Source organism: Lonchura striata, chromosome 15 (genome assembly GCF_046129695.1).
Source record: "Lonchura striata isolate bLonStr1 chromosome 15, bLonStr1.mat, whole genome shotgun sequence".
NCBI classification, from domain to species: domain Eukaryota; kingdom Metazoa; phylum Chordata; class Aves; order Passeriformes; family Estrildidae; genus Lonchura; species Lonchura striata.
This window is the reverse complement of record NC_134617.1, coordinates 15,582,064-15,608,452: the sequence shown is the minus strand read 5'-3', so window position 1 is coordinate 15,608,452 and position 26,389 is coordinate 15,582,064. Positions and strand designations below refer to the sequence as shown.

Below are 26,389 nucleotides of genomic sequence, written 5' to 3'. Positions count from 1 at the left end.
CTTTGAGGACATGTCTGTACCTCCTGGCGTCCACCGGAGCATGCCAAGGAAAGCGGAGTATCCTTTGTGCGCTCCGACTGTGCTTCTATATCCCCACCTTTGTCCAGAAGGATTTCCACGACACCAACATGTCCAGCAGTTGCAGCCAGAATCAAGGGTGTAAAACCTAGTAACATGAGATTGCATTAAAAAGCAACCTTGAGTATCTCAAAAGTATTATTAAAGAGCAGAAATGCACAAATGGGTTGATTCACAATGACTTCTATTGATCATCTCTTCTTCAGACTGGGGGTTTCCTGCTGGGTGCCACAATCTCAGAGCCTTTCCCAACCCTCTTCTGACCCTGTCACATCGAGACTCTGATTCCAGCCAAAGGGTGTTCAAAAGAAATTTAAACAGTGCTTGCAGTGATCAGTTTGGATTAACTTCTGACCAGTTCCTCTCCTTGGAGAAGTCATGGCTTTCTGCATAATTACTATTAAATTAAGCTCCAGTCAGTGACCATATTTGCCCTGCATGTGTTGCTGACTGCCAGTGGCCAATGTGAGCTCCAACACAAGTGGTGTGGTGGTTTTGTTCTCTCAGCTCTAAAATATGTGAGATTTTGCTGAACTCTGCTCCTGAGAACAATGATACCCAACCTGACAACTGCCACCACTCAGCTCTGACAGCCAAGATGGGCTGGTTATCCCCATCAGCCTTCTCTATCCAGCTTGCTGAGGTCATTTGTAGAGGGTGAGTCGTAAGGACAGAAGTGCCTCATGTTTCACACATCTGCTTAAGATCCCACTCAGGTGCAGACAGAAGCTCACTGGCTTTGTATGACCAATGTTATTACGTGAAGTGCAGGAATGCAGTTCACATTTTGAAATTCACTGTTTCATGCTTTAGTTCATGGTCAAACTGCGTTATGGCTTTCACTTACCCTTCTTGTCCCTGTGTTCAATATTGGCACCACGGGCGATCAGCACAGACACAAGCTCCTCGTGCCCTCCCGCACACGCGAGGGTCAGCGCAGTGTCGTGATTGCTTTCAGTCTTTACGCATGGGAGAGAAAAAGAAGCAGATATTCAGAAATAAATAACGACAACTTGAATATTTCTACAACAGCACTTGTTTGTTTGTTTTTTTCCCTAAGCAAATCCAGTCCAAGCGAGCTGGATTACTCACATGTGCATCGATGTCCACTGATGGGTACATGGGGAGCACAGACTGCGGGGGCACATTGCTGGCTGCCTGCGGGCAGGGCTCGGGCGTCGGGGACTCGGTAGTGTGCGAGGAGCTGGTGGAGCCACTGGGCACTCTGCTATTCACAGCTGAAAATGAGCACCAGGTTATTAATCCACTCTCAGGAATGTCCCATTTCATATGAAAAATATGTTCCATAAAACTGCAATGGTCTAATATCAGAGCAGTAATGGGGGAAACAAATTGAATGTTCCTAAAAACAAAAAGCAGCTTGCTGGTAGTTAAACCATGTAAGCATCGTCTCCAAACTGTGGTAAGTTAGAAAATAATTTTATTAATTAGACTGTATGCATTACAAGTGTGAATTATGAAGGTGATTAGTTACCCTTCGGTAACTGTAACCTTCACTGTTAAGAAGAGTACAATCATATGCTCAGTTTAAGCAGGCAAATTATTTATCACTAACACACACCCTTAATGTTCAAAAATATAGTCTTATTCTGCAATCCCAAATTTTTTCACATAAAGGTTAGTGCACACTTAGCCTCCAGAGAAAGTTTTCAGAGCAAGATGACTGACAGCAACTCATACTATTAATCATGTCTCAGAGTTAAACCAACCCAGGAAAGTGGAAGGGAAACAGACAGGAGGGGGCAGCCAACAAAAACAAGAAAGCTGAAAACTATCTGTGCTCCCTAAAATTTATTCTGATTGATGCACAGCCTGTAAAAGATGTCATCCTGAAGATCCAGCATTGCTCAGGGACACAAGGAATGCAACTTTATATTTTTTTAAAATAAAAATTTAAAAAATTAATAACTGAGAATCAGATCTTTTTCATCTAGTTTTAAATCAACAATCAGAGAAATCTCCTTGGACACCCACTGCAGGGCCAGAACTCTTGCCTGCCTCTGTAACCTGATGAGAGTCCAAGTGGAGCCTGGATCCCTGTACTCAGCTAGGATTACCTGCCAGGAAGGTGTAACACACCTACATGCTGCCTATGCTTTAGCTTCAGTAATCCCTGCTGATAGAGCAGCTGGATTTGACAAGTACTGTCACTGCTGGATTGCCAAATGTCTCTATTGTGTAGCCTCATCAACTGGAAAGCCTGGTGAGCTTTAGTAATTCCAGAACACACAGTATTTACCAGCATTCCTGAAAGAAGCAACTAAAGGAAAACACTATCAGCTACAGGTAAGAAACAAGCAGCAGCAGCATTTTGCTTTTGTCCAAGTGCTAAGGGAAGATGAGGGATGAACTCAAACCTGTATATGACTTACAGAAAAAAATGCTTGTAAACCAGCTCAATCTTCCTCCTTCCACTGACAGATTACACACCAGCAATTACTCACAGGAAAATGGTGTAGATGGAAAAGTCATAGCAAAAGCCCCAACATGACCACTAGCACCACTAATTCAGCCTATAGAGCTGCCAGTGCTTGACAAGGAAACAGACTGAAGCACGGCAAGATGGGTCACTTCCACTGGCTTCTGGAAACATGGCAGGGGGTTCACTGAAATTTAAGGAAGTTCCATTTTTCAGTTGTATTTTTTAATCAAACACTTCTTGGTGCATAGGCAAAACCAGCATTAACAGGTGGTCACCACGTTTAGGCAATAAAGTAACAGATCTGAATTCCTGTTACAACCTTCATGAGCAAACCAGATTTGTATTAAAAGTTTCAAATACAAAAGCTCACTATGGATTATCACTCACTGCAGCAAATGAGCATTAATTAATGCAATATGATTGTTTTCTTGCTCAATGCACTGAAGTGCAAGATAATAACTGGATTTTTACAGATTACTCCTCCCAAAATACCATATCACCCTGTTAAGGATTTATGTTAAATCAAGCTGGTCCTTCCTTGTGGAAGACACTTGCTCAATTTTTTCAGCTCTTGCAACTACAGATACATGTAAAACCACATACATGTGTTGTGCATGCAGAGCAGGGTGTACAGAGGGAGCCAGTTTAAGGGTCTTAAAGTAATATATTCACTGTAGCTGTCACAGGTTCCACAAACTCTCTGTATTTCCCAACCATGACTGGAAATATTGAAGTATTTATTGCATACTTTAGATTTTCATCTTGTGTTTAAAGCATACGAATGTGCACTATGCACTTCATGTGCACAGTAATAATATTAAACATGAGAGAGAAAACCAAAGGCAGTAGAAAGTACCTGCATTGGTACCTTAAAATATGGTCCAAAATAAAATCTAACAAATATTCCTACAATACCATAAATTAATCACCCCCTGTATAACTACTGAGCTTACAAAATGGCAGGATTTTTCAAAATGCTATTTTTTATTTCCTCAGTGTGGCTGGCAAGCTGGACCCATGGAACAGCAGCGTAATTTGTGGTCCATGGAGCAAAAAAAGCCTGAGAACTTCTGCCTCCAATTTCATGGGACTGATTCATCCCAGCTCTAGTTACACAGCAAAATACAGATTTTAAACTTGAAACATTGCAGCAATGGTTTCAACATGGCATTAACAGGGAATGTCTGTGGTACCAGAGCTTAGCAGTGAAAGCAGCACTGACACTGCTTTCCCTCAACTCCAGGGAAACAGCAATTTTGTGACAGAGGTTTTAGATGTGTCCATAGACTTCAGTATTCAAAATACTTCCTTATAGAAAAAAAATCACCCTACACATTACAAAATCCACGTTTCCCATGGCCTATGAAGGGTTTGCAATGTTCCAAAGGTCTGCGTTTATATGAGCTGGTAAATGAATGCTGATCTTTGAAAACAGTCATCCATGTCTTTAAAGTAATCAAAAAATATCAAAGGAAACATGAATAAAACAAAAGAAAGCAAGAACTTGGTATTTTATCCAAATACAACTCTGGAACATTGACAGTACCTGCAGCAAGCAGCTCTGGATGAAATTTCAGCTGTAGGCTGAAACTGTGGCTACCCAACTGCTGTCACGACACGAGCACTGGCATCCAGGAATACTGGACTTAAGAGTTCAGTTCCTCTTTCCTCAAAGGAATTGGGACTTTCATACAAAGATAATAATTATTTTTCAAGCCTGAGCAGCCTTTCAGCCTGTGCAGGCAGCTTCTCAGTAACCTGCTACTGCAGATGCTTTTGCATGTTGGTAACTGCGTCTCCTTTCATGGCTCACCATTCCTCACTCCAGATTGTCCCAGTAACCAGTTTTACTCCAAACACCAATCCTCAGCATAGTAACTCAGATGTCCCCTTCCATATCCTTACCTTGAAATATCATGATTCTGTATCACCGACTACAACCAGAATGTCAGAACCAAACTACAAAGTTTCTCAGAACACACCTGAAATTTCAGATTGGAAACATCAGCTCACAGGACAAGAGTGGGACAGAAAAGCACACACAGTCTCTTGACTAAGAATACCAGCTGAGCAAAACAAAGAAACAAAAATATTCCAACTAGAGACAAACCCTAACAACACAGAAAAGTTCCTCATCTTTAATACCCTAAACCAGGAAACAGCCTCAATTCAGATACTACAACTAAGAAATTTGCAATGGAAAATGCAGAAGGTGAACTGAAATGAAACTCCAAATGTGCAAGACAAGAGGCTTCAAGAAACCAGATAGATACTGAGTAATGAAAATTATAGCTGTGCTCAAATTAATTTACTGATTTCCCACTCTAAACTGCACCAAGTCTATCTCTTTTGTAAACCTGGTTAAAATTTTGACTGTAGTAAGTCACACCTTTAATGTAATATTAGGTGCAAGATTTTTGTAGCAGCGTATTAAAATAAACTCCATTACAAACAAAATATTCTGGAGTGGAAAGAGCTGCTTCATTTTTAGGTTTTAGCTGACTTTCCAAAAGGTACTTGGTTACTTTTGTGTAGTTTTATGGAAGAGGGGATGTGTGCCATGACTCACTGACACTTTGTACCTTGACATCCACCCCCTAGTCACTTCACAGCTGACACAGCCTGCCAGCATGACTGTAAGATAAATACTCCATTTACATATGTTGTCATTGTTAAATTGGTCAGCAAAATACAAATTTGTAGCTTCACAGAAATTGAAGTTCTCCTTTACAACTGGTCCCAGCCGAGGCTTGGAAAGATTTGCCTCCCACATCACAGAATCTCAGAATGATTTGGGTTGGAAGGAACCTTAAAGCTCATTTCAATTCCACTCCCTGACATGGGCAGGGACACCTTCCACCATCCCAGGTTCCTCCAAGCCCCATCCAGCCTGGCCTTGGGCACTGCCAGGGATCCAGGGGCAGCCACAGCTTCTCTGGGCAACCTCATCATCCTCACAGGGAGGATTTTCTTCCCAATATCCCTTCTGACCCTGCCCCTTGTCCTGTTCCTCCAGACCCTTTTCCAAAATCCCTCTCCTGGAGCCCCTTTAGGCTCTGGAAGGGGCTCTGAGGTCTCTTCTCCAGGTGCACACCTGCAGCTGTCCCAGCCTGGTCCAGAGCAGAGGGGCTCCAGCCCTTGGAGCATCTCTGTGGCCTCCTCTGGATGTCACCACTGCTAAGAGCAACAGTAAAAGGCATTGCAGGGCAGAGGGAAAAATAATTTCTGTTCTTCTGAAGCAGTCCCCACCCAAACTGAAATACTCAGGAGTAAATGCTCATACCTCTTCTAAACCCAGAGTCACTCATTAACATCACTGCAGCTCCAGCAGTGGGATCAAGGGGAGCCCTCAATGACACCCCAAGTGTGGGACACAAGCTCCCTAAAACCCAGGCTTCCCATGCACCAGGCACAAGCCCCTGAACCATTTTACTTGGCATCTGTAGTGGGCATGTAAAAACAGATCTTGTAACAGTTTTAATTGCTCAAAATTTCTTTATGAAATCAAGGACTAATGGGTAAGTTTGTAAAAAAAAAATGAATTTTAGATATGGATCAAATAGTTCAGAGTATGAGTAGATAAATTTACAGTTTGTTTCCACATGGATATACATCTGATATATACTAGGATTATAATTTACATGGAGATCACTTTCACACAGTCTGGATTTACAAAGTGAGAAAGATATCTATCTTCTGACAATCTTTTTTGGAGGGAAGTGAAAGAGACTTATGAATTTCAGAAGAAAATATACTTCAATAATGCAATAAACAAATTTTTGCAGAAACTTCTGTAACTCAATAACTAAAGACTCCTCAAGTTGTATTTCTGTAAATGTAATTTCTAATGCAGAAGATGGTGCTATTTGTACTGATTTTTGAAATCAGTAAATCTCATGTCTTAGAAAAAATGTCTTTAGCTACTTAGCAAAACCAGTAACTGTTTTCAAAAAGCAAACCACTGTCTAGTCAACTCTTTAAAACTCTTTTTAAGATACAGTTTTTCTGGTTTTTTGCAATCTTTTTTCCCACAGCACAGTTCTCACACTCAGCTGGACTGCAGCACTTTTCACAGTGGGGACACTGAGTTTGTGGCTGCAGAATGAGCTGCTGACCACGAGAGGGTACAGACTCCATGGCCTTGTGCCAGACACGTTCAACTCTCAGCAATAGCAACTACTCCAAAGATTAATCCCTTGTTGATTATGTTTCGCGTTAGCCATTAAAATTTTCCTTATTATACACTCCAGTACTAAAATTTTGAGTAATGAAAATTGAGAATGCTTTAATGTTGGCTGAGTATTCTGAAGAGCACCACAGAGCAGGGAGGGAGGCTCACCGTGCCAGAACAGGAGGAACTAAAACTGCTGCTGTATAAAACAACTGGAATTACAGCGAGGAGAGGACAGGAGCTGGTACAACCACCCCACTACTCCACCAACTCTGGGTTCCACAGGAGGTTGAAATGTCACAAGTACTTTTGACTTGCATGAGCTTGATGCAATTACCATTCCAAAGGCTCCAAGGAATGGCTGGCCAAAGATCTCACTGCACACTTCTACAGCCTTGACATCAGAGGACACGGCAGTGACTATGAAACGGAAGGGGCAGGGGGAGACAGACAGGAAAATAATGGGCAGGGGTACAGGCACAAGGTACAAAGAAAAGTTGAAAAACACTGAATAAAAAAAAAAAAACTACAGACCAAACAACACTGGCTATTATCCTACATACCTCCAGCAGCAAATCTCAATCCTAGTCAAGTCCAGGAAATGAAGTCACCCAAAGTGATCCCTGTTCCTGCACAAAGTCACTCAAACAACCCGATGTGTGGGAATTCCCATTCTTCACACCGTACCAAGACATGAAGGATGTTGGGGTTTTTGCTTTTCATCCAGCTAACAGGACACGTTTTTGCCATGTGGAACATCTAACCAGCAGATATTCCTGCACAACACCCAGGGTTTAGCAGGGATTCTGCAAACACAAGCCATCACAGAACAGAGCAGTTGTGTGCGGATTCCAGGCTGTGCTTAAGCTCCAGCAGCAAGGACAGGGATGCGTTTGTCCATAAAAGTGACAACAATTTGGCTCTTGCTAGAGACTGCTACCACATTGAAGAAAGTCACTGATAAGCTGCACAGAAAATTCTACAGAAGATATAATTCTGTCATGCTTTTAGGTTTCCTAATGGGCACTACTAATTACCCATGATGAGGCTTTTTAAAGAAGCACAGAAAAAGATGAGGCCAAAAGGGCTAAAACAGGTGTCCAGTACAGGAAGTTTTGCACTTTGGAAAAAAAAGATATTTAAAAGTATCATGTTAGAATTGGAAGTCACTGTTAGGATTAATAGCACTAATCAGGAACTTTATTCTTAAGCAAGTATTCCCAAACTGGAAAACCCCAAGACGTATTTGGAGGGAAGGAGAGAGAGGGAAACTGAGCACACAAATTAATGCAAAAATAGGTATATTTCTTAACCCACCTGCTATTAGGTCATCAAGAGTGTCGGTAAGCGTCTGTGCTGGAGTGGCAACCATTAATCCGTCTGGTTCTTGAACTAAGAGCCCCTGCCCAGCAATTTGCTGCTGCTGTCCTACATTCTGCTGATTCCCTAATGCTTTCTGAAGTTCAAGAGACTCTGTCCCATTATAACCTAAGTTACCAGAAAAATTACATTGCGGTGCTGGCAAAGGCTGGATGGGGACAAACTCTATTTGTTCAGCAGGTGGTGGAGACTGGTGTTGCTCATCATCTTTAGACAAGATTGTGTCAACCTGAGGTAACCCTGAAAAGTTATCCTCTGGCAGACCCTTATCGGCTTCCACTTCTGGGAAGACCCCTGTAAGTGAGCACTGCTGCTGCAGGGCAGGTGGTGTGTCTGTCTGACCTTTGGTCTCCAAATATTCTTTGGTAAACTGCTGTTGTGTTTTCATCTGCAACTGCCTTTCCACCTTCTGCAGCTCCTTCAATATTTTCTTCTTCTTCTGGACTTGTTCTTCTCTGTTCTTTTTAAGTTCTTCAATCTTATCTTTATTTAAAGGTTCACCTTGAATTAATTCCAATGATTTAAGTTGTGCTTTTTCAATAGCACTAATTCTCTGTCCAAGTTCATTCAGCTTGCCTTCAGTCTCTTCTACTATGCATTCCAAAGGCTGGTATGGGTGAAAAGGTGGCAGTAGGTCCTTATCTGCTACCTGCAGGGAACTTGACTTCTGCTTGGATGCACCTAAGCACATGAAAAATGTTTGAAAAAATGCCATGCTGAAGATACCCCAAACCTCCCCTCTCACCCACCAAAAATAATAATAATAAAAAATTAAAAAAAAAAAAAATCTTTACAACTAACACTGCACATCTGTCAAAGCACAGAAAGGTAAACCCTACACTCCATGTTAAGACAAGAAAGGACAAAGCAGATAGATGGAATTTTCAATATTGAGCCTCATATGAGGACATTTGAGCACAGCTACTTTAATCTTACAAGGAACCTTGACAATTTCTGACATAGGTGACAATGCACTTGGGAAGGGGAATCAGAAAGAACAGCAAGGCAATTTACATGATCTACTGAGTTCCCAAAGTTCTTCTGTGTGTGCAGAGCTTAAAGTAAGAGTGTTTTCCAGAGGCTGACTTCCAACAGCAAGGTTAGGAGCAGAAAGACTCCATGGCTGAAAGCAAACTAACCTGACAGTAAGATGATATTTTGAATTAGGATTTCTCCAAACATTGTATCATTCACCTTCATATTACAAGCAGAATCTGCCACTGCAAACTTAGTGCTTTCAAGTGGAGTGTGAAGTTTTAGTACCTTTTTAAAAATTCTGGGACCAAACTAACAACTTGCTCACTTCCCCTTCCAGTAACAAATGAACAATTCTGTTCATTATAAAGACTTTAAAAATAGCTTTCACCAAGGCCCACCAAACCTGGGCAGCCCTGTCCCAATTACTGACTGCCCTCATGCAACCCATGGCTGCTTTCCCAAAAGCCACATCTGGGAAACTCTAGTCAATCTTACTGAAAGGAATGTATTAAGTGCTGAAATTTTAAATATTACTTCAGTGTCAGAACTTTAATTACAAATGAGAACAGTTTTAGCCTGATTAAATAATTTTCTGCACTAATACTCATTTGCTTTACCCAAACACTGATACAAAAAAAAAAAAAAAAAAGAAAAAAAAAAAAAAAAGGAAAGAAGACTTGAAGTTTTATAAAGCAGACTCACATAATTAATCATTGATAGGGGAACTAAAATGATGAATAGTTTGAGCCATGGTTTAATAAAGTTACTTAAACATTACATAGTTAAGTGAAAGTCTGGATGCAAGAATTAAGCCATGGATCAGTCACCAGCCCTGGAAGGATTAAGTTTCCTGAAAAACAGATTTATTTCTCTCTGGGCCATCCTTCACCAATACACTAATTCACAAATAACTTCACTTTGCATTGCTGTCAAAACAAGAGTCACATGCACCTCACTTTGGAATTAATCTTTTTCAGAGGAACTAATTGTAAACCAAACAAACATGAGATTTTTCTCTTATAAGAAAGAACAAATATGAAAATAGAATTGGACCAACTCTTCATACCTTCTGCATACCTTCAGCAGACTCCTGGGAAAGCAAACCATATCTAATTATATGAGAAACAACAAGAATCGTACTAATCCCAGGAAACAGCCCAGAGTCCCACAGCCCCTGGAGCCACCCTTCAGGATGCTCCTTCTGCAGCTCCATACTCTGGGCAGGTCAGTAGTTCCAGCTGAGCACCTCTCCCCACCACTGCTGTTACATTGCCTCTGAACCAGGAGTGAGTCCCCAGCCAGTTTCTGAGCAGATAATAAGGAATTCAGGGGAAGTTCAGCAATCCCTGGCTCTGTGCTGGCTGGTGGCTCTCTAACTGAAGCCTGCTCTAACCCGTGGCCTCTTTGGCTTTGTCCTGCACTCGGGGGTTATCCTTTAATTTTAACAAGTGTAATTTACAGGTTTTTGAGACCACTCTTGAGAAATATATTTGCACTCACCAAAAATCTCTGAAAGGCTTGTCTATATAGCTGTTTTGAAGCTGTTCTCCATTGCTACAGTAACCAAACTGCACATGAACCCTGCCTTCAGCTGAGGTGAGAACCCTCTGCCCTGCTCTGCTTAACGCCACCTCGAAGGGTCCTGTGTTCATCATTCCCATTCCCACACAAGGCATTCCCACATCCCAGCAGCTCTGGATACCTTCTATCACTGTAGGAAAGAAAAGCTGCAGTTCAGAGAGCCTTCCAAATAATAAAGTATCAATGCTGTCCCACTCAATTAAGTATGAGCTGGGGAGAAAACAAGCCTGTCAAGGGAAAGCTTTTCTAGGTGCACAAGAAGAAGAGCAGAAGCACAACCCCACCTTGGAACTGGGCTGGGCTGAGAAGCCAGGGCTGGGCTCTGACAGAAGCTCTGAATTAACTGGGAATCATCATGGAAAGGTGGGACAGTTTCTGAAGACTGGTGTTAGGAGAACAGCTGGGCTCTCAAGTTCCAGATAATGTATAGAAATTTGTATTAATCAGCTGCTAATTAGATAGCAGGGCCACTTTTCAGATCACCCTTTCTATGCCAGAAAACTGTTGCAACCTGTAACTGGAGCTATTGGAAGAGGATGAAGGGTAGGAAGAAAGATTTGCTAAACCTGACGTATTCACCACAACAGTCAGGTGGAGAAGCTACAGTATTGGTAGCTTTAAATATGCAGATATTGAATGTACTAAAAAATAGCATTTCTTGGTTTATCCAAATCTCCTCTATATTACAAAATCCTGAAAAATACTGTGTCCATTTTAGGACATAATTATGAACACACACTTTACACTTCCACTTTTGAAATGCATAAATTCAGTAAGACTTAAAAATCTAATCACAGGCCAGATCATAATCATGTCAACCTTTAAAAAAAATATTTTGTACATTTATCTGTTGGGGGCAGCATCAGTCATCTACACAATCTACTCCCAAAATTACATCTAGCAACATTAAGTTGTCAATCTGGCCTCTGAAGCAACTAATTTAATCAGTTTTAGAAGACTTGTTTAATATGAAGGTTATTGAAATCCAGATGTTGCCATACAGATACCACCTGCCACCCAGTACCATGGTTATAGGAAAAAAAATGATCAGCAAACCCAGAGTGGTTCTGGGCATGCTAGGAAAGCCACAGAGGAAAGAAGGGACTGATTCCCCAATTATTTTGTGAACAGGATCACCAATTTCTCTTTTATTTGCATTTCCACATTCCCACAACTTCTGGTCCCTACCCTGCCCAACACAGCCTTCATCACAACTCCTGCAAAGCATGCACAGATCTTCAGCCAGGTTTGTGACCACCATTTATGACTCAGGGTAAGACCTATTCTGCCCAAACACAGCTTCCCATCCGCTTCTCTGATCTCCACTTCTCTGAGGAAGTGTCAGGTGTTTCCTATGGCAATTTCCTGTACTTCTCCCATACATTTATATCATCTCCCACAGACCAGAGTTGCAAGAACCCCCTCACCCCCATGAGTCTCTCACAGGCATCATTCCTGGTCTCTTGAGCAGAGGACACCATGAGCATGTTCTAATGCCTCTGGCTGCAATAAACATTTAAAGTCCCTAAACACTGTAAGAACCTGGAAAAATACCCTTCAGTTCTGTAGTTCTCAGGTGGCTTTCTCAAGAAACTGAATTATTCTAATTTCAATTTGCTTAGAACACATTCAATATTTATATAGTTGCTGCCAACAAACAAGTCTGATACCATATTTCCTCATGAGTGGTTATGATTCTCAAGGAAGTTGCTCTTCTAGCTCTGATTTGTAATCCATAGCATGTCACTTCTCCCAGGAAAGAACTAACTTATATGCCTTTCAGTTGTATTACATTTTATATTCTATTGTCATTATCAAATGAAAAAAAAAAAGTGGATTAAAATCCAAACTGTAAAGTCCAAAAGATCTTCTCCAGCATAAAAAAATGTCAGTAAGAAAAAAGTCAGCTGTGTGATACACATTTGTACATTCAAATACATCTTCTCTGCTGGAGACCCTATTATATAAATCTGTATGAATCACCATGCCATTTGTGTGCTCTGTAACAGAATTGCTTGTCCCTTTTTCTTGCACTTGAGGTTTCTTTTCATAAATCTGAATTCACTCAGAAATTAAGAGTTCAATTTGCAGCCTGCAATTAAAACTCACCAGCCTCATCAACTTGAATAAAATGAACTCAATACTGAATTTTCATGAAAATTCTGTGTTTAACTATTATTTGTATCAGAAAGAAACCCATCTCTAGGGATCTGGAGGAACAATCAGGTGCTCCATACACACACAAATGCGAAGTACAATATTACATAATCTTGCTAATTTGGAAAAAGAAATAAGCCTACACTTCCCAAGAAAATTAATCTGCTACATGGTTTTTCATACATACTGAATTCTTCTTTATAAAGAAGAGGTTAACTGGTAGAAGGCTGAATGATGAGTTTGAGTTTGTTCACAGTATCCCTCCTGGAACCATGGAGCAATTTTGCCAGTCTTTATCACTCCTGCAGCTGTTTCTATGGAAAATTGCAGGGAATTGGTGCAACGCTATTCAACAGGCAATGGCTACGCAGCTGAAACCAAGTCAAGCTGAACTCAATTTTCAGCCATTCAAAAATCTGAGTTACTTTCTAACCTTAAGTCTTCCTCCCAAGTTTCCTCTGGTGGGCTCATGGTATGTAACTGGAAAATTGCTAAGATATAATTGAATTAGTTGGTGGCAAGCAGGTGACTGAAGCTTCAAAGGAGCAGAATTTCACAAACTACTGTGAAAAGATTGTTACACATTTGTGCTCCTGGTGACCTACATGTGTCTGGGTGTCAAATCACCTGCCTGCACTGCTGAGGATTTCCAGAAAATGGCTTTAAGTCTACAAAGAAAGTATTAGTAAAGTTCAGAAGTCAGGAGGCATGGATGGTGAAATCTCCTTGGGAACTCATCCCAGATACCTGAGCTAGCTGCTGACCCAGACAGGAAGTTTCCAGGAGGAAATGGGAAAGGTGGATCAGAAGATGTAGAAGCACACTAAACAATGAACAGGCAGCTGGGACTATACAGTAGAAAAATCTGGTGAAAATCAGAATGTAAAAGCTGGAAAAGCAGGAATATAAATTTGCCTTACTAATGTTTTTATCTCCATGAAAGTCATATAACTTCCTAGTTTTGCTGTTAACCTGGCCCCTATTTTTATTACATCACACAATGCATGAGATCTCTGCTGAGATATATAACTCAGCATGTTAACAGGTTTTAAGTACTCATTTTAGGCCAATTAATTCATTGGTAAGCACAATTTCAAAGTATGAAGTAAAACAAATCTGGAGAAAAATTTACTGAAAACCTGATACCTCCTTCTCCAAAACCAGACTGCTTTGAACTTTGACTTGTTTAAAAACAGCTGATGTTATAAAAATATTTTGATTAAGAAAACAACCCTTCTGTTTTCCACAGGCTCCCTGATCATCCTCTGTTGTCCCAGCATTTTTGAAGATGATCTAGAGTGTGCTCTGTGTTCCAGCCCTGCACACTGCACAAGCCTCTGCAGGAACCATTCACTTGCATTTACAAAAGAGAGGGGATTATCAATAGATGGTATCCTGAAGAAATCCAGCAGCATTCCTTTGGACTGTTCCCTGGGCTGGGCTCCAAGCCCCTCTCCCAGGAAAGCAGGTGCTGTGCCTGGAGCTGCAGCACAGCCCTGCACTGGATACACCCTCTGTAAAAACAGCACACTTGGGTTTCGTGCCCAAAAAGCTCCTTGTGCTGAGCTGCTGCACCACAGCTGCTGCTGAGCAATCCTGCCCCTGTTCAGCAAGGGCAGAATCCACCAAGAAAGGATCTCCTGCCTCTCCCCATGGAAGCAAAAAGAGCTGAACTGGGATTTCTTTTACATGGACACAGTGTGCTAAATGTAGTGCACTGAGAACAATCCTTCCTAAGCAAGTAGGAGCTGAGGTCTGGTCAATCCCATGACTAATTCTGCTCCTTTTTTCACCTGATTTTTCTTCAGTTCTTTCCAAGTTATCATCTTGGTGTGTCACCTTTATCTAAGCCTGTCTAGATTCAATATTGCCTCTGAAATGTTTCTCTTTTCAGCAGCTAAACACTGATATTAAATCATTTGCCAAGTAATTATTCAAATGGTAATGATCGTATGTGCTTCCATGCTTTACTGAAGAAGAATAATAATAAAAAAATTAAAAATTAGACCATAAATTCCTCTTGAAAATGTCATGTCATATCTGAATTGCAATAGGAACACTTAAATGTGCTCAAGTTTTACATATGACTTGCCAAGAACTCTTCAGAAAACAAAGTGTCACTATTGCATTTCTTGCAAAACTCATACAGGTCCATAAAAAAAATCTTACTGTGCTAAGTTTAAGGAGACAAGGTACTGCTCTTCTGACTCCCAGTAGTTCACAGTTTATAAAAAAACTCAGGGGCTACTTCTAATTGCAGGCGAGTAAGTGTTCTGCCCTAGATAAACAATTTTGTTATGCAAGAACTTGACTGCTCTGCTGCCTTGGAAATAACAAACACCTCAAACCACCCTCTGTTTTGCCCCTCCTCTCCCAAGAAGTTTAATGATGGAAGTCTGGTGAATTAAATCCATATGTGTGTAACCAGTCACAAATGGCAGCTGAGCACAGCACACTGACTCTGCACTGCAAGGAGCACACAGCGTTTAAAAATACCATTTTCCCCCTAAAGATCTGAGAGAACACAAAAGCTTGGCACAGAGTTTTTGGAATGCTTCATCAGCCCGATGACACATTTGGGATTGCTGCATCTCCTACGACACAGCACAGATGAGTTTTGCTGACACGCATGAAGCATGTCCTGAGCCCCTGTGAACAATGAGATCTCCCTGTGCCAGCCCCAACATCACAGTACTGCAAAAAACACACCTAAGGATGTGCTGACATTGGCAATAAGTTGTTTGCAATGAGAGCTGTTTCTAAACTACAGTCAACTATTTGCTTTTCATAATTGGATTAAATAAAATGAAACTTTTAGCTTTTAAGTTCAGTCTTCTGACTCAGCATTAACTAATCCCTTACTGATTCCTATGCACCACAAAATGTGCTCCCAGAACACTCCCACTCAACAGTGCTAACAGGCATTGAACTGGAAGGGCACACGTGCTGATATATAGCTTTTTGGTGGGTTATTTGAATCAGAAGTTGTATATTCCCTTCATTTGTTTGGTATTAATTTTTCTGAAATCCAAAATATCAAGTGTTGCACATCCTAGGAAATGAGACACCAAGTGCATCTGAGAGGTCACACATGTGGTATATGCATGGAGAGGGGCACAGCTGCACATTCAGACACCAGCAGGTACATAATGTTTTCTCTCTTTCTTTGTGCCCCTAAGGGGTTTATGTTTGTTTGTTTGCTCTGGAAGTGCTCGTTGCTTCCTCAAACAAAGGATTTCAGCAGATCTAGGTAACAGAGCTTGGGATACTGTAATGCTTAAGATCCCCATCCAAAACTGTAAATCATTAGAAGCTGCAGTTTGTAACTTTGCACTTGAGACTCTGCTTCTCCTTCTGAGCTGACTTAGCAGATATGAAGATTTTATTACAGAATCCACAGCTGGAAAAAAAAACTCCCTAATTGCAATTTAATAACTGCAAGGAGTTTTAACCAATCAGTTTGACCATGTTCAAAGCAAAAACCCTGATGTTACGATTACTCACAAGAGAACTATTACTAATACAAGAAAAACTCTCCTGTAAATAGATCTGCACTGGTATTTTATAGTGCCAACATGTTTGTATTGCTACTGATGGAACAGAAAAAAGTTGGTGCATCAAGTTAATGGATAATAGCTCCAACTATTCTAGAAAACCAATGTACAATATTCAAAAGTGAACACCACACCTAAAGTACATGAAGTTTTTTATCTGTCTGCACTAGGGCAGTTACCACTGGCATTTTCTTCCACAAAAAAAACTTGAGTAAGAATAATTCTAATAAATTAGAATAAGCACAATAAGATTAAAACAACCAGTGTTGCTATACTGTAGAATGCAAGAAAATAAGGGAAAAACTACAAACTATATAAAATAGTTTTAAGTTACACTTCATTAGAGGTGTTCAAGAACTGATGGAATGGACTACACTATGCATAAACTCTAATAAAATGGTCCCCAGTCTATCCATTTCCAAACCACATATATTCTCTGAGTGGTTACATACTGACCTTTCACCACTCCCAGGAGAGGTGGGGAGTTCTCTTGAGGGGTCCTGTCAGGCTCCTGGGGAGGTACAACCATAGCGAGCGTATGCACCGGGACACGGGGGACCTTGAAACAAAGGCACAGACACATGCTCAGGAAAAAACACCTTCTGGCAGATCAGCTCTTCAAGTGTTGATGCACAGGTTCAGAACTACAACCTACTCCTGTTCTCTCTTCCCCAGTTGTGTATATTATGCTACCTCTTGGTATGAGCTGAACATAGCTTTTTTGCTGTCAAAGTTAACTGTGCTACTCTGTGCAAGATGCCAGGCTGTGTTGGCTGGAAAACTGTTAATTCCTTTAGATTTTTAATCAGCTAACTCCCCTGGAGCTGCCTCTTCAGACTGCAGAATTCTCTATTTACACAATGTATTTTCTTTTATATAACAAACAGAATCACTAACACCATGTGAGGGGTACAACCACTAGGCTTAGAACTGTTCAACCAAAATACTGAGCAAATGCAGGAAAGAAAACAACATCATTCTGAAATCCTAGGTTTGGGACTATCCTGTCCAGGGAGCAGAAAAGGGAACAAAGCTTATGTGATCTTCAAGTCTCTGCAGGTAGCACCAATCAATTCTCTTGCTCTCTATCATTCTCATGTGAGCACATTTTTAAAAATTTCTTCCACTGCCTATGTTCATTTTAAAATTGATTACTATGCAACTATTTCTTCTCAACACTGATGTTACTGTTTAAAAAAAACCTCCTTACCTGAGACTGATCCTGAGATGGAGGTGTGAGCTGGGACAAGTCTGCTGCAGGAACTGACAGAACATTGTTTGGGTAATCCAGCAAGTAGGAAACAACATTTGTGTGTCCTCCCTTGGCAGCTTCAATGAGCATTGTTGAGCCATCCTGAAGTGAGATTTTTGGAAACAAAAAGCCAGAAGGTGAGTTTTGCTCCCCAGTATAGCATCCCCATGTAATAATTTTCTTACTTAAATTTACTACTTCTTTCAGAACCTATGAAACAGGACAGCTGCTAGAGAATACCTTGAGCCGATGAGTAGGATCTGCCCCGTGAGCCAGGAGAAGCTCAACCACGGCCAGGTGACCTCCAGCACAGGCCAGGGACACCACTGTGTGATCATTGTTGGCTGTAGCCCTGTTCACATTGGCACCTGTGAGTAAGAGATGAGCTTAGATTTAATCACAAAGAAATTCTTTCTAAAAGAAAGTATCAACAAGTACAGTATTTTGTGGAACAGAAACAAACTTTGCTCTTGTAGTCAAATTACTTCCTACACACTTCTAGGGAAAGAGCAAAAAGGATTTTGACTAACTGATTGGCTTCCACACATCCTCCTCCTCACCTTGTAAAGACAAGGCAGTTGCAACAGCAACAGTGGGCTTGTAAGTGTTAAGTGAGGGAACACATGGTGTACGAAGCACAATTCCAAATGTTCTCTCTGAGCTTTGAGCAGCATCACTATGTGGTGCATTTGCTACTGTTTCAGACAGTACTTGATGTGCTTTTCTGAAGGAGGAAGTGCTTTCTTTAAGAAACTGAAATATCTGCTGTACTTCAAATCTAATCTATATAACAGAGTAAGAAGAGTAACTATAAAAATATTTTGTAATTAATTCTATCATGACCTGCATGAAACTCAAAAAACCCTTAGGGGTTTGACAATAGCTTATATACATATAACCAGAATAATTTTAAATATGGATCACAATTATTTAAATTAGTTATGTAAACTAGCATTTACCTTTGCTAATAAGGAATTGCACAGTGCATAAGTGACCAGCTCGTGCAGCCTTCATTAGTGGGGTTCTCCCACCTTCAGATTCATGCTCCTAGAGAAGAAATAAGAGATGTATAAATGGGCAAAAATTGTATCACTGTTTCAGCTTCTGAACTATGTTTTGATGGGACCAGAATTACCCATCTGAGTAGATCTCACAAGCAGCCAGTAATAAATGTAAACTGACTGGTGTCCATTTTCATGTAACCTAAAATACTAAATCACACTGTTACAAAGGATTAGGACCACACCCATACCAGTATCACACCACAAAGCTTCCAAACTTACAACCCCCTTTTCATTTTTAGTGCTCAAATGAGTAACATACACGAGAACAGTCAAGACTTTGCTTCCTCCTCAGAAAGGGTGGAAGATTTAACACAAATATCACCCAACCTCAGGAAGTTCACAATAACCACGAACTGTGGTGACACAGTTCAGAGAGTGGCCATGTGCTGCCAGACCTCAAAACTGCAAAAATGCCTTGAGTGCACACAATGTTTATAAAACATTCTGAAGAGGATCAGAAATAAAAATGAGACAAATCACTGCAGCTCACAAGAAGTCTCTAAGAGGATTGGAGAATAAAGGTGAAAGCTGAGAAAAGGATGATACAAACCAACAAAAAGGAAATGAGCATCAAGAACAATTTTCTAATTTAAAAAGTTTCTGAATACTGGAAAGATGTTAAATACAACCGTATTAGAGCAGTTACAGAGCTAGACAATGTGCCTGCTATGTAGACATGATCAATACCACAAAGAATGCTGAGCAATGATATTAACCCTCCCAAAGAACAAGGGGAGAGACCATAATCTTCCTGGGAGTGTTTGTACGTGCTCTCTATATTCAATATTATCCCATTTAAATAACATTCAGTCTGATCAATAATATACTAGAAATGTTTGGTTTTTAATCACTTGGGAAGCCAAGCTCTAAATTCACTCTTCATTTTGTAATTGCATATATACCTGATAGTGAAAGTTAACATTTAATACTGACAGAGGCTGACATGGCTACTTACAAATACAATCAGACAAGAAGAGATTTGACAGAACAACTCAATTCCTTCCTTCATAATTTCTGTATTCCTGAAAACTCTGCATATGTCCTTTGACATATGGCTTGCCTTAGCAGCAAGCTGCATGTTAAGTTAGCTTTCTGTTCGTACACTTGAAGAAGAAACTTCTTGACTGGATCTTCTGTTGGAGACTGGCCCCCAACCCAAGCCCATCCTTCACTCTAAGAGGTTACATTGCCCCTCTCCTGCTCTGCTCCTCAGCCTTCACAAGAGCTCTGTGTTACTGCCCACCACTGCTTTAACACATGACTAAATGCCACATTAGAGCTCTGATTTCATGGCATATTCAGCAGTAAAACACACAAACACACACAGGAACAGAAAACTTTACAGACTTAATGCTGAATCACCTTTTTTTTTTTTTTTTTTTAATTTCATAGATTTTCTTTGCAGGGCAGTGACTGCTTAGATCTCAATAAATACCTGCTTCTGGACTGTCTGCATGGCAGAAACATTTACAGGACATGTAAAGCTAATTATGTTAACATGTGGCCGTATGATTGTAAGAATTAATGGCATGCCCTTAAGTCCTGATGCTTACCCTGGTATTTGGCATAGTTTTTCCTTCCTCAGCCACTGCCAAGAGCCTAAAAAGCCAGAAGGTGCTGTGTGCCTGAAGTACAGCAAACCTCTGGTTCCACCAGCACATCACTCCCAAGGCAGCTGTGGGTGCAAAGAATTCCTGACCACCACTCGGCTCTGAGCAGACCTGGACACTGCTGCTGAACTACTTCACACCCAGTTTAAAACCCTTACTGAATGCAAAGATGGCAAGATGCAAACTTTATTCTAGGTCACCTTAGCTATATTCAAGGTAGTGAAAAGCATCCTGTTATTGCACTGAGATGTAGCAGATAACTGGCAGTTAAGAATAATTATTTGCAACATTCTGCCTTCCTAACAGACTTTGCTGTTGGAAGTCTCAAACACGGACGCCAGGAGGCTTCCTCATTTAAATGCAATGCAGTGATTCTGCCCAGTTTAACCAACTGTCACTTCCTCAAGCAGGCAGAACTTGATCCTCAGCTACTACAACACTTCCAATCCTTGTAGCACCATGCACACCATCAGTCCAGCCAAACCAAACCATTTGGGTGCCCACCTGCTGTAGATCTTCAAAACTTATGGCATTTTGATGGTATTTTTCACATTGGAAGATAGAAATGCATGCTTTATTTCAAGATTAAATTAATTCTGACTTCAGCACTCTCTATAGTCCTAATAATGGCTATCAAACAGCATCAGGTGGGAAGACATCTAGGACAAGCCAAAATAAGAGGCTGAGACACTGCAGTGCCTTTGTCTCCTCACAGCCTGTCTTTTTATCTACAATAAACATAAATTTCAAAGATTCCATCTATGTATATATATATCAATATCTATCTCTTTTTTTCAGCTGCATTAGATGATCAAAATCAGGACAGAGAAAATGAAAGTTGTCCCAAAACATCCCATTACGTTTACAGTAAGCTTTTCCCTTTTATTTATATGAAGTGCATACCTATGTTTATTTTGTAATATCTAAACCCAGTAAATTGTCCCCAAACACAATCCCCTTGCTGCTCTGCACTGTAGGGCTCCCCTCTTGTCACTGCTCCAGCCCTGAGGAATGTGGCAATTAGTACAATCAGGAGGAGGAAGAAAGGAGAACAGCTCTGCCACATTGGGAAAGCCATTGTCTAAACCCCTGGGTGCTGTGCTCTCCTGCTGATTCTGCTGAGATAGAAAGAACACCCGAGAAGAATTTTATGTGGCTTTGGGTAAAAGACAGGAAGGGAGGGGAAGGTGAGAGCATTACCCAATTCAGGCAGGAGTTTATTTACATTGTCTGCACCTTTTCTACTTGGACTCAAGAAGGAGATGAGATTCCAACCAGCAATAATCATTTCCTTTATAGACAAATCAATACTTCCAAGAGCAGAGTCATCAGAAGCGTCTTATTAACAATCATTGGGATTTTTTAGTTCTCCTTTTGAGTTCTCTGGTTTGGGCAAGATCAGCTACATAAGGGCTTTCCCCACATACAATTCTTCTTGGTTCACAAACATTCATATATTAATCACTAGGATATTAATATATTAACCACTAGGATAGCTATTTTGATTTTTTTCCTCAATGTTGCATATTATTTAAACATTCAGGAAGAAAATCTATATTTTCAAAGTAAAGCTCCAACTTTTCAGTTCTTTAACAAGCCTCCCTCATCCATGACAACAGTGAATATTTAACAGAAATCTAAATATTATTCTGAACAAAATGATCTAGAGAAAGGTTTTGATGCAAAAAAAAAACACAGTCCCTAACACTCTGCTGATTTTCAAGACTGAACTCCTATTCCAGCAGTCACCAACCTACCTGCCCCAAATAATCTTCCTGAAAACTCAATTAGGCCTCTAGCTTAAAGTAAACACCAAAAAATGGAAGACCTTAGAGGAGAGAGATTTAAGAGGGCTGCTATGAATGAGATAACCTGCTGCATTTGGGAAGGTTGGGATATTATTTTTTAAAACCAGTTTTAGAAAACCCAACAGAAGGGAAAATACAGAACAAGAACAAGCCCCATCTAGTCTGCATAGTGAGTCTCTAGATCTTTGAAGAGACTGATGTCTTGTCCTTAGCATGTATCCTGAGGCTGCAGCTTACAAGCATCAAAGGCCAACCTTACCTGATGCCTGACTGGCTCTATGCCCTCCAAAATTGTCTTCTTAAAGTCCTCCTGCTTGTTGTGCAGAAGGAGAAAGAACTCACAGCTTCTAATCTACAAACATATATTTCTGGTCATGAAGACCTGGAACATGAACTTAAACTGGATGAGATCCACCAGGTGAAAACAGGTTTGTTGGCATGAGGCAGGCAAGAACAATGGTAAGACCAAGTAATGAAGCTCTCATGAGTTCAGACTGTTACCATGAGCCATTCAGATCCACAAAGAGAGCAAAAAGGTCAGACACAGCATCTTTGTCACAGACAAGATGGATTTTTGTTCACTACTGGCAAAACAAAGAATTTAATTGCATTTTGCACCAACAATGGCCAAAGAAGCGTTGACTACAAAAATGAGATTCACTTGTCCTACCATGCTTTATCTACACAGGACTAAGGGCCAAGTCTAAAAAAGCCAGAAATCCCTGACTTTTCCCTGATGGTTCAAAAATCAGTAAGGAAAAACATAACAGCGCTTTGGATTCCTCACTGTAACAGCAACAGAGCAACCTCCAGAGTTCCTGAATTCAAATTCCAGAAGACAGGCTGCTTTTGTAGATGTTGAAATGGTGCCTCATACACAATGCATAAACCCACAGTCTGTCACACACATCAAGGAAAGGGAGTTTTTAATTTAGGAGCCACGTTAGTGTGAGGGATGCTATCACCTGAAGGCAAAACAATGATCCCTGCCATGACAGAAACATGTCTGCAAAAGCATTGTGTCATAGAAGAATTAAGGGGTATTAGGCATGTTTGGGTTTTTTTTGCAATTAGAATTATGTGGATACCAGGTAGCCACTTTTAGTCTTCCAAGCAAAGCAAGATGTGGAATCTTAACAACTGAAGAGTTTTGGGGATACCCTGACAGTGTAAAATGAGAAAAAATACAAGGATGAAGCTGTCTTCATGGGTCCTCTTCCATTTCTTAATTTCTGCATAAAAACTCCCATATATCTTGTAGGAGAAAGGTAAATTCCATCACTAGACAACTCCTATGTAGCACAGCCTCATGTACAGATGCAAGAGGGTCCAGGTTAAAAAAATCCCAATTTAAAAATCTTTTTTGTATTTCTCAGCTGAGAAAAGCTGAGATTATCTCACTGTCCAAAAAAGAACATCTCTCTTTTGTTTGCAGCTACACTGAAACAGACAAAGATGCAACCACCTTGTCAGGAGCAGAGCTGCCTTCAAAAGGGACACCAGAATCTCCTTTAATCCAGGTGTGATTTTACATCAAGAGGGAACAAGCATTAAAAATGGTCCTTTTAGTTTACTGAAAGGTAAGTGGCTTAAAAGCAGGGTATCACATCTCATTAAATACCACCAATACTTATTGTGAGATTTACAGTCTTTAACCTGGTTCCTATGAGAACATTTATGTACTTCCCATGTCTTACCTTACACAACCCTTGAGATAAAGGTAACTGCTGGGAAAGACACAAAGAAGAAATAGGAAAGAAAAAGAATCCTCTAGGAAAAATTATCCTTTCACCTTTGACATTAGACAATCCTTGCCACACTGGTAAATAGATGTATTACTGAAGTGCTGGATATTTTTCCTGAAGTTACTAAACCATATTTCTGCTTTTAAAAAATGCTTTTATCAATTTGTATTTCAGAGTTCCAGTCTCCAAATTTTTACTCACATAGATCACAACATCTAAACTAGGTCTTCTGTCCCCATAAAAGTTGCAAACAAGTAAAATTTACATTTGATCCAGTGTAGCAGCTCAAGCTGAGACTCTGGAAGTCCCTGCTCCTGAAAGGGATGGGGGAACTCGAATGTAACTATGGCACAGATGGGATCACAGGCTGAAGGCTTCAGATGTGCCTCGATTCAGTCATTCATATATTTGGCAAAAGCGAGCTGATTTCAAAATGCATACATTAACAAGAAAAGGTGCAGGCCTGCCAGCTAGTTTTGCTACAGATTTTGACAGGCTAACTCTGTATGGGCATGGAAAAGATCCCTCAAAGAAGGGCATCGGAAAAGCACAGAAGAATTGTTAACATGCCAGACTTCATGAACAATTAGTCACAAAGAGACAAATCCACTGAAAGGAGACAAATCCACAGAGGACTGAGCAGCTCTCCAGCAGACAGATGAGCACTCTAACACTGCTCATTTCTAGCACTACTTGTCACTGCAGAGCTTTAAGGAAAAATTAACCACTAAGTGAAGAAAGTTCATCCCAGCCATAATTTTTTTTTTTAATTCTCCTAGTGCTCACAAAGCCACATTGCTTAATAAATGTGACAGAGCTCTCAAGATCTCCACTGGTTCCTGAACTGAATGACATATTTGATATCTAGGCCAGAGGATCAGTCCCTGAGCAGCATCAGTTCCTGTTGCCACTCACCAGACCAAGACCTGTTTGTGCTGAGATATGGTGGTGATGGTCACTCTCGATTCAGACAAAACTCTATGGGGATTAGAATCACTTTTCATAAAACAATCACAGAATGATCTTGGTTGGACAGAACTTTCCAAGACCATCCCATCCAGTATCCCTGCTAAAATCCCATAACCCCCCCAATAACATGATTTTCCTCCCTGATAAGAAAAAATTAAGCAGAACATTACTGACATTACTGGAGAAAAATTAATAAGCCCTAAAAAAAAAAAAGTCTCAAAGAAGACTGTAAATAATATTCCCAATTACAGCATTAGTTTATTTGTATTTCTAAATAAAACCCACAAAAACTTCATTAATGACTGAAATTTAAGTAACTTCATTAGCATGCTGATTTATCAGGTTCAATGAGAAATTTTTCTGGCATTCTTGGTTTTTTAGAAGGAACAAAAATTTCAGAATATTCAACCAAAACCCCAACACACCCCCCAAGCAAAATAAAACACAAAGTAGTGAGTACGTAGTAGGGAAAAAAAGGAGAATACTCTTCCTAGGCAATGAAAATAGCCATTTTTCCTGCTTGAGACTTGTTTTACATAAGGCTCCTAAACACCTTTGGAAGTATCAATTGTTTTAATTAATTATAAGTCAAATGTTATATCCCTGTAGCTGATGAAGAGGCACTTTTGGGTCTCCCAGCAACTTAGTTGACATTACAGAAAATGAACATGGGGAAAGCAATTTGCTAAACCCAAGAGTTAGAAGAAAGAAAAGAGATCAGATTATGCTGATCATTTAAAAGACATTGCTTTGTTTGGGGTTTTGTGTAGTAGTTTGCACAAGTTAAGAAACTAAAAGTGTTCAGAGACCGACACTGACATATAGAAGCAGGAGTTCCTACTTCTAAAATATTTTAAATTCAGAGCAGATTACCCATAAGAACTTTAATTTTCTAGACCAAACAGAATATGCAGGCTTTAATAAAAGCTTCTTTCATGCCTCTTTTCAGAGCCATATATGAATCTCTATTCCTAAGCTCATCACTCTGTTCTCTAAGCACAAAGGCTTGGCCTTACAGTTTGAAACCAAAGCACTTTGCCCACAAGATGCAGCAGAAGCCTTACCAGATCAGCACCAGCCTGAAGCAACACATCTGCCACATCTGTGTGTCCATTTTCACAGGCGTAGGTCAAAGCTGTATCTCCCGTTGCTGTAGTGGCATGAACATTAGCTCCTACAAACGCAACATTTTTTTCATATTGGACGTGTCCATATCAAGTATTTCACATCAGATAAACATAAAAATCTCTGACAACAGCTATATCCTACTGACCAACAGCCTCCACAGTCCAAGAGCATTGCTCTTATGGAAAAAATTGCTCTCATAGTGAAAATACTCCAAGGAGAGGAGGTAAGGCAAGGCTTGAAAAAAGCATGACTGACAATCTAAGCAGTTAAACCTATATGCTTGCTTATTCCTATAGTGCCTCTATAGCAAGAAGGATTTCAGTTGTTACATCATGTAAAAGGGAATCCAGACAGTTTTGCAGACTGTCCATTTTACTCAGAGCTGTATGCCAAGGGAAATCAGACAAAATGCACATCACTGAATCAGTATTAATACAACAAACCCATACACTTCCACAGATTTCCCTTCTT

The 26,389-nt window shown here is 40.3% G+C and overlaps 1 protein-coding gene across 1 annotated transcript in view; it reads right to left on the bottom strand.

The window, feature by feature from the left end:
- ANKHD1 (ankyrin repeat and KH domain containing 1) overlaps positions 1-26,389 on the bottom strand; it is a 77,359-nt gene that overhangs the window by 5,752 nt on the left and 45,218 nt on the right. The window contains exons 10-18 of the mRNA XM_077786742.1: positions 25,855-25,964; positions 18,554-18,641; positions 17,835-17,962; positions 17,553-17,696; positions 16,799-16,901; positions 8,010-8,753; positions 1,171-1,316; positions 926-1,037; positions 2-166 (exon numbers count right to left, since the gene is read on the bottom strand). Of these exons, the coding sequence (XP_077642868.1) occupies positions 2-166; positions 926-1,037; positions 1,171-1,316; positions 8,010-8,753; positions 16,799-16,901; positions 17,553-17,696; positions 17,835-17,962; positions 18,554-18,641; positions 25,855-25,964 (1,740 nt within the window). The remainder of the gene's footprint in view (position 1; positions 167-925; positions 1,038-1,170; positions 1,317-8,009; positions 8,754-16,798; positions 16,902-17,552; positions 17,697-17,834; positions 17,963-18,553; positions 18,642-25,854; positions 25,965-26,389) is intronic.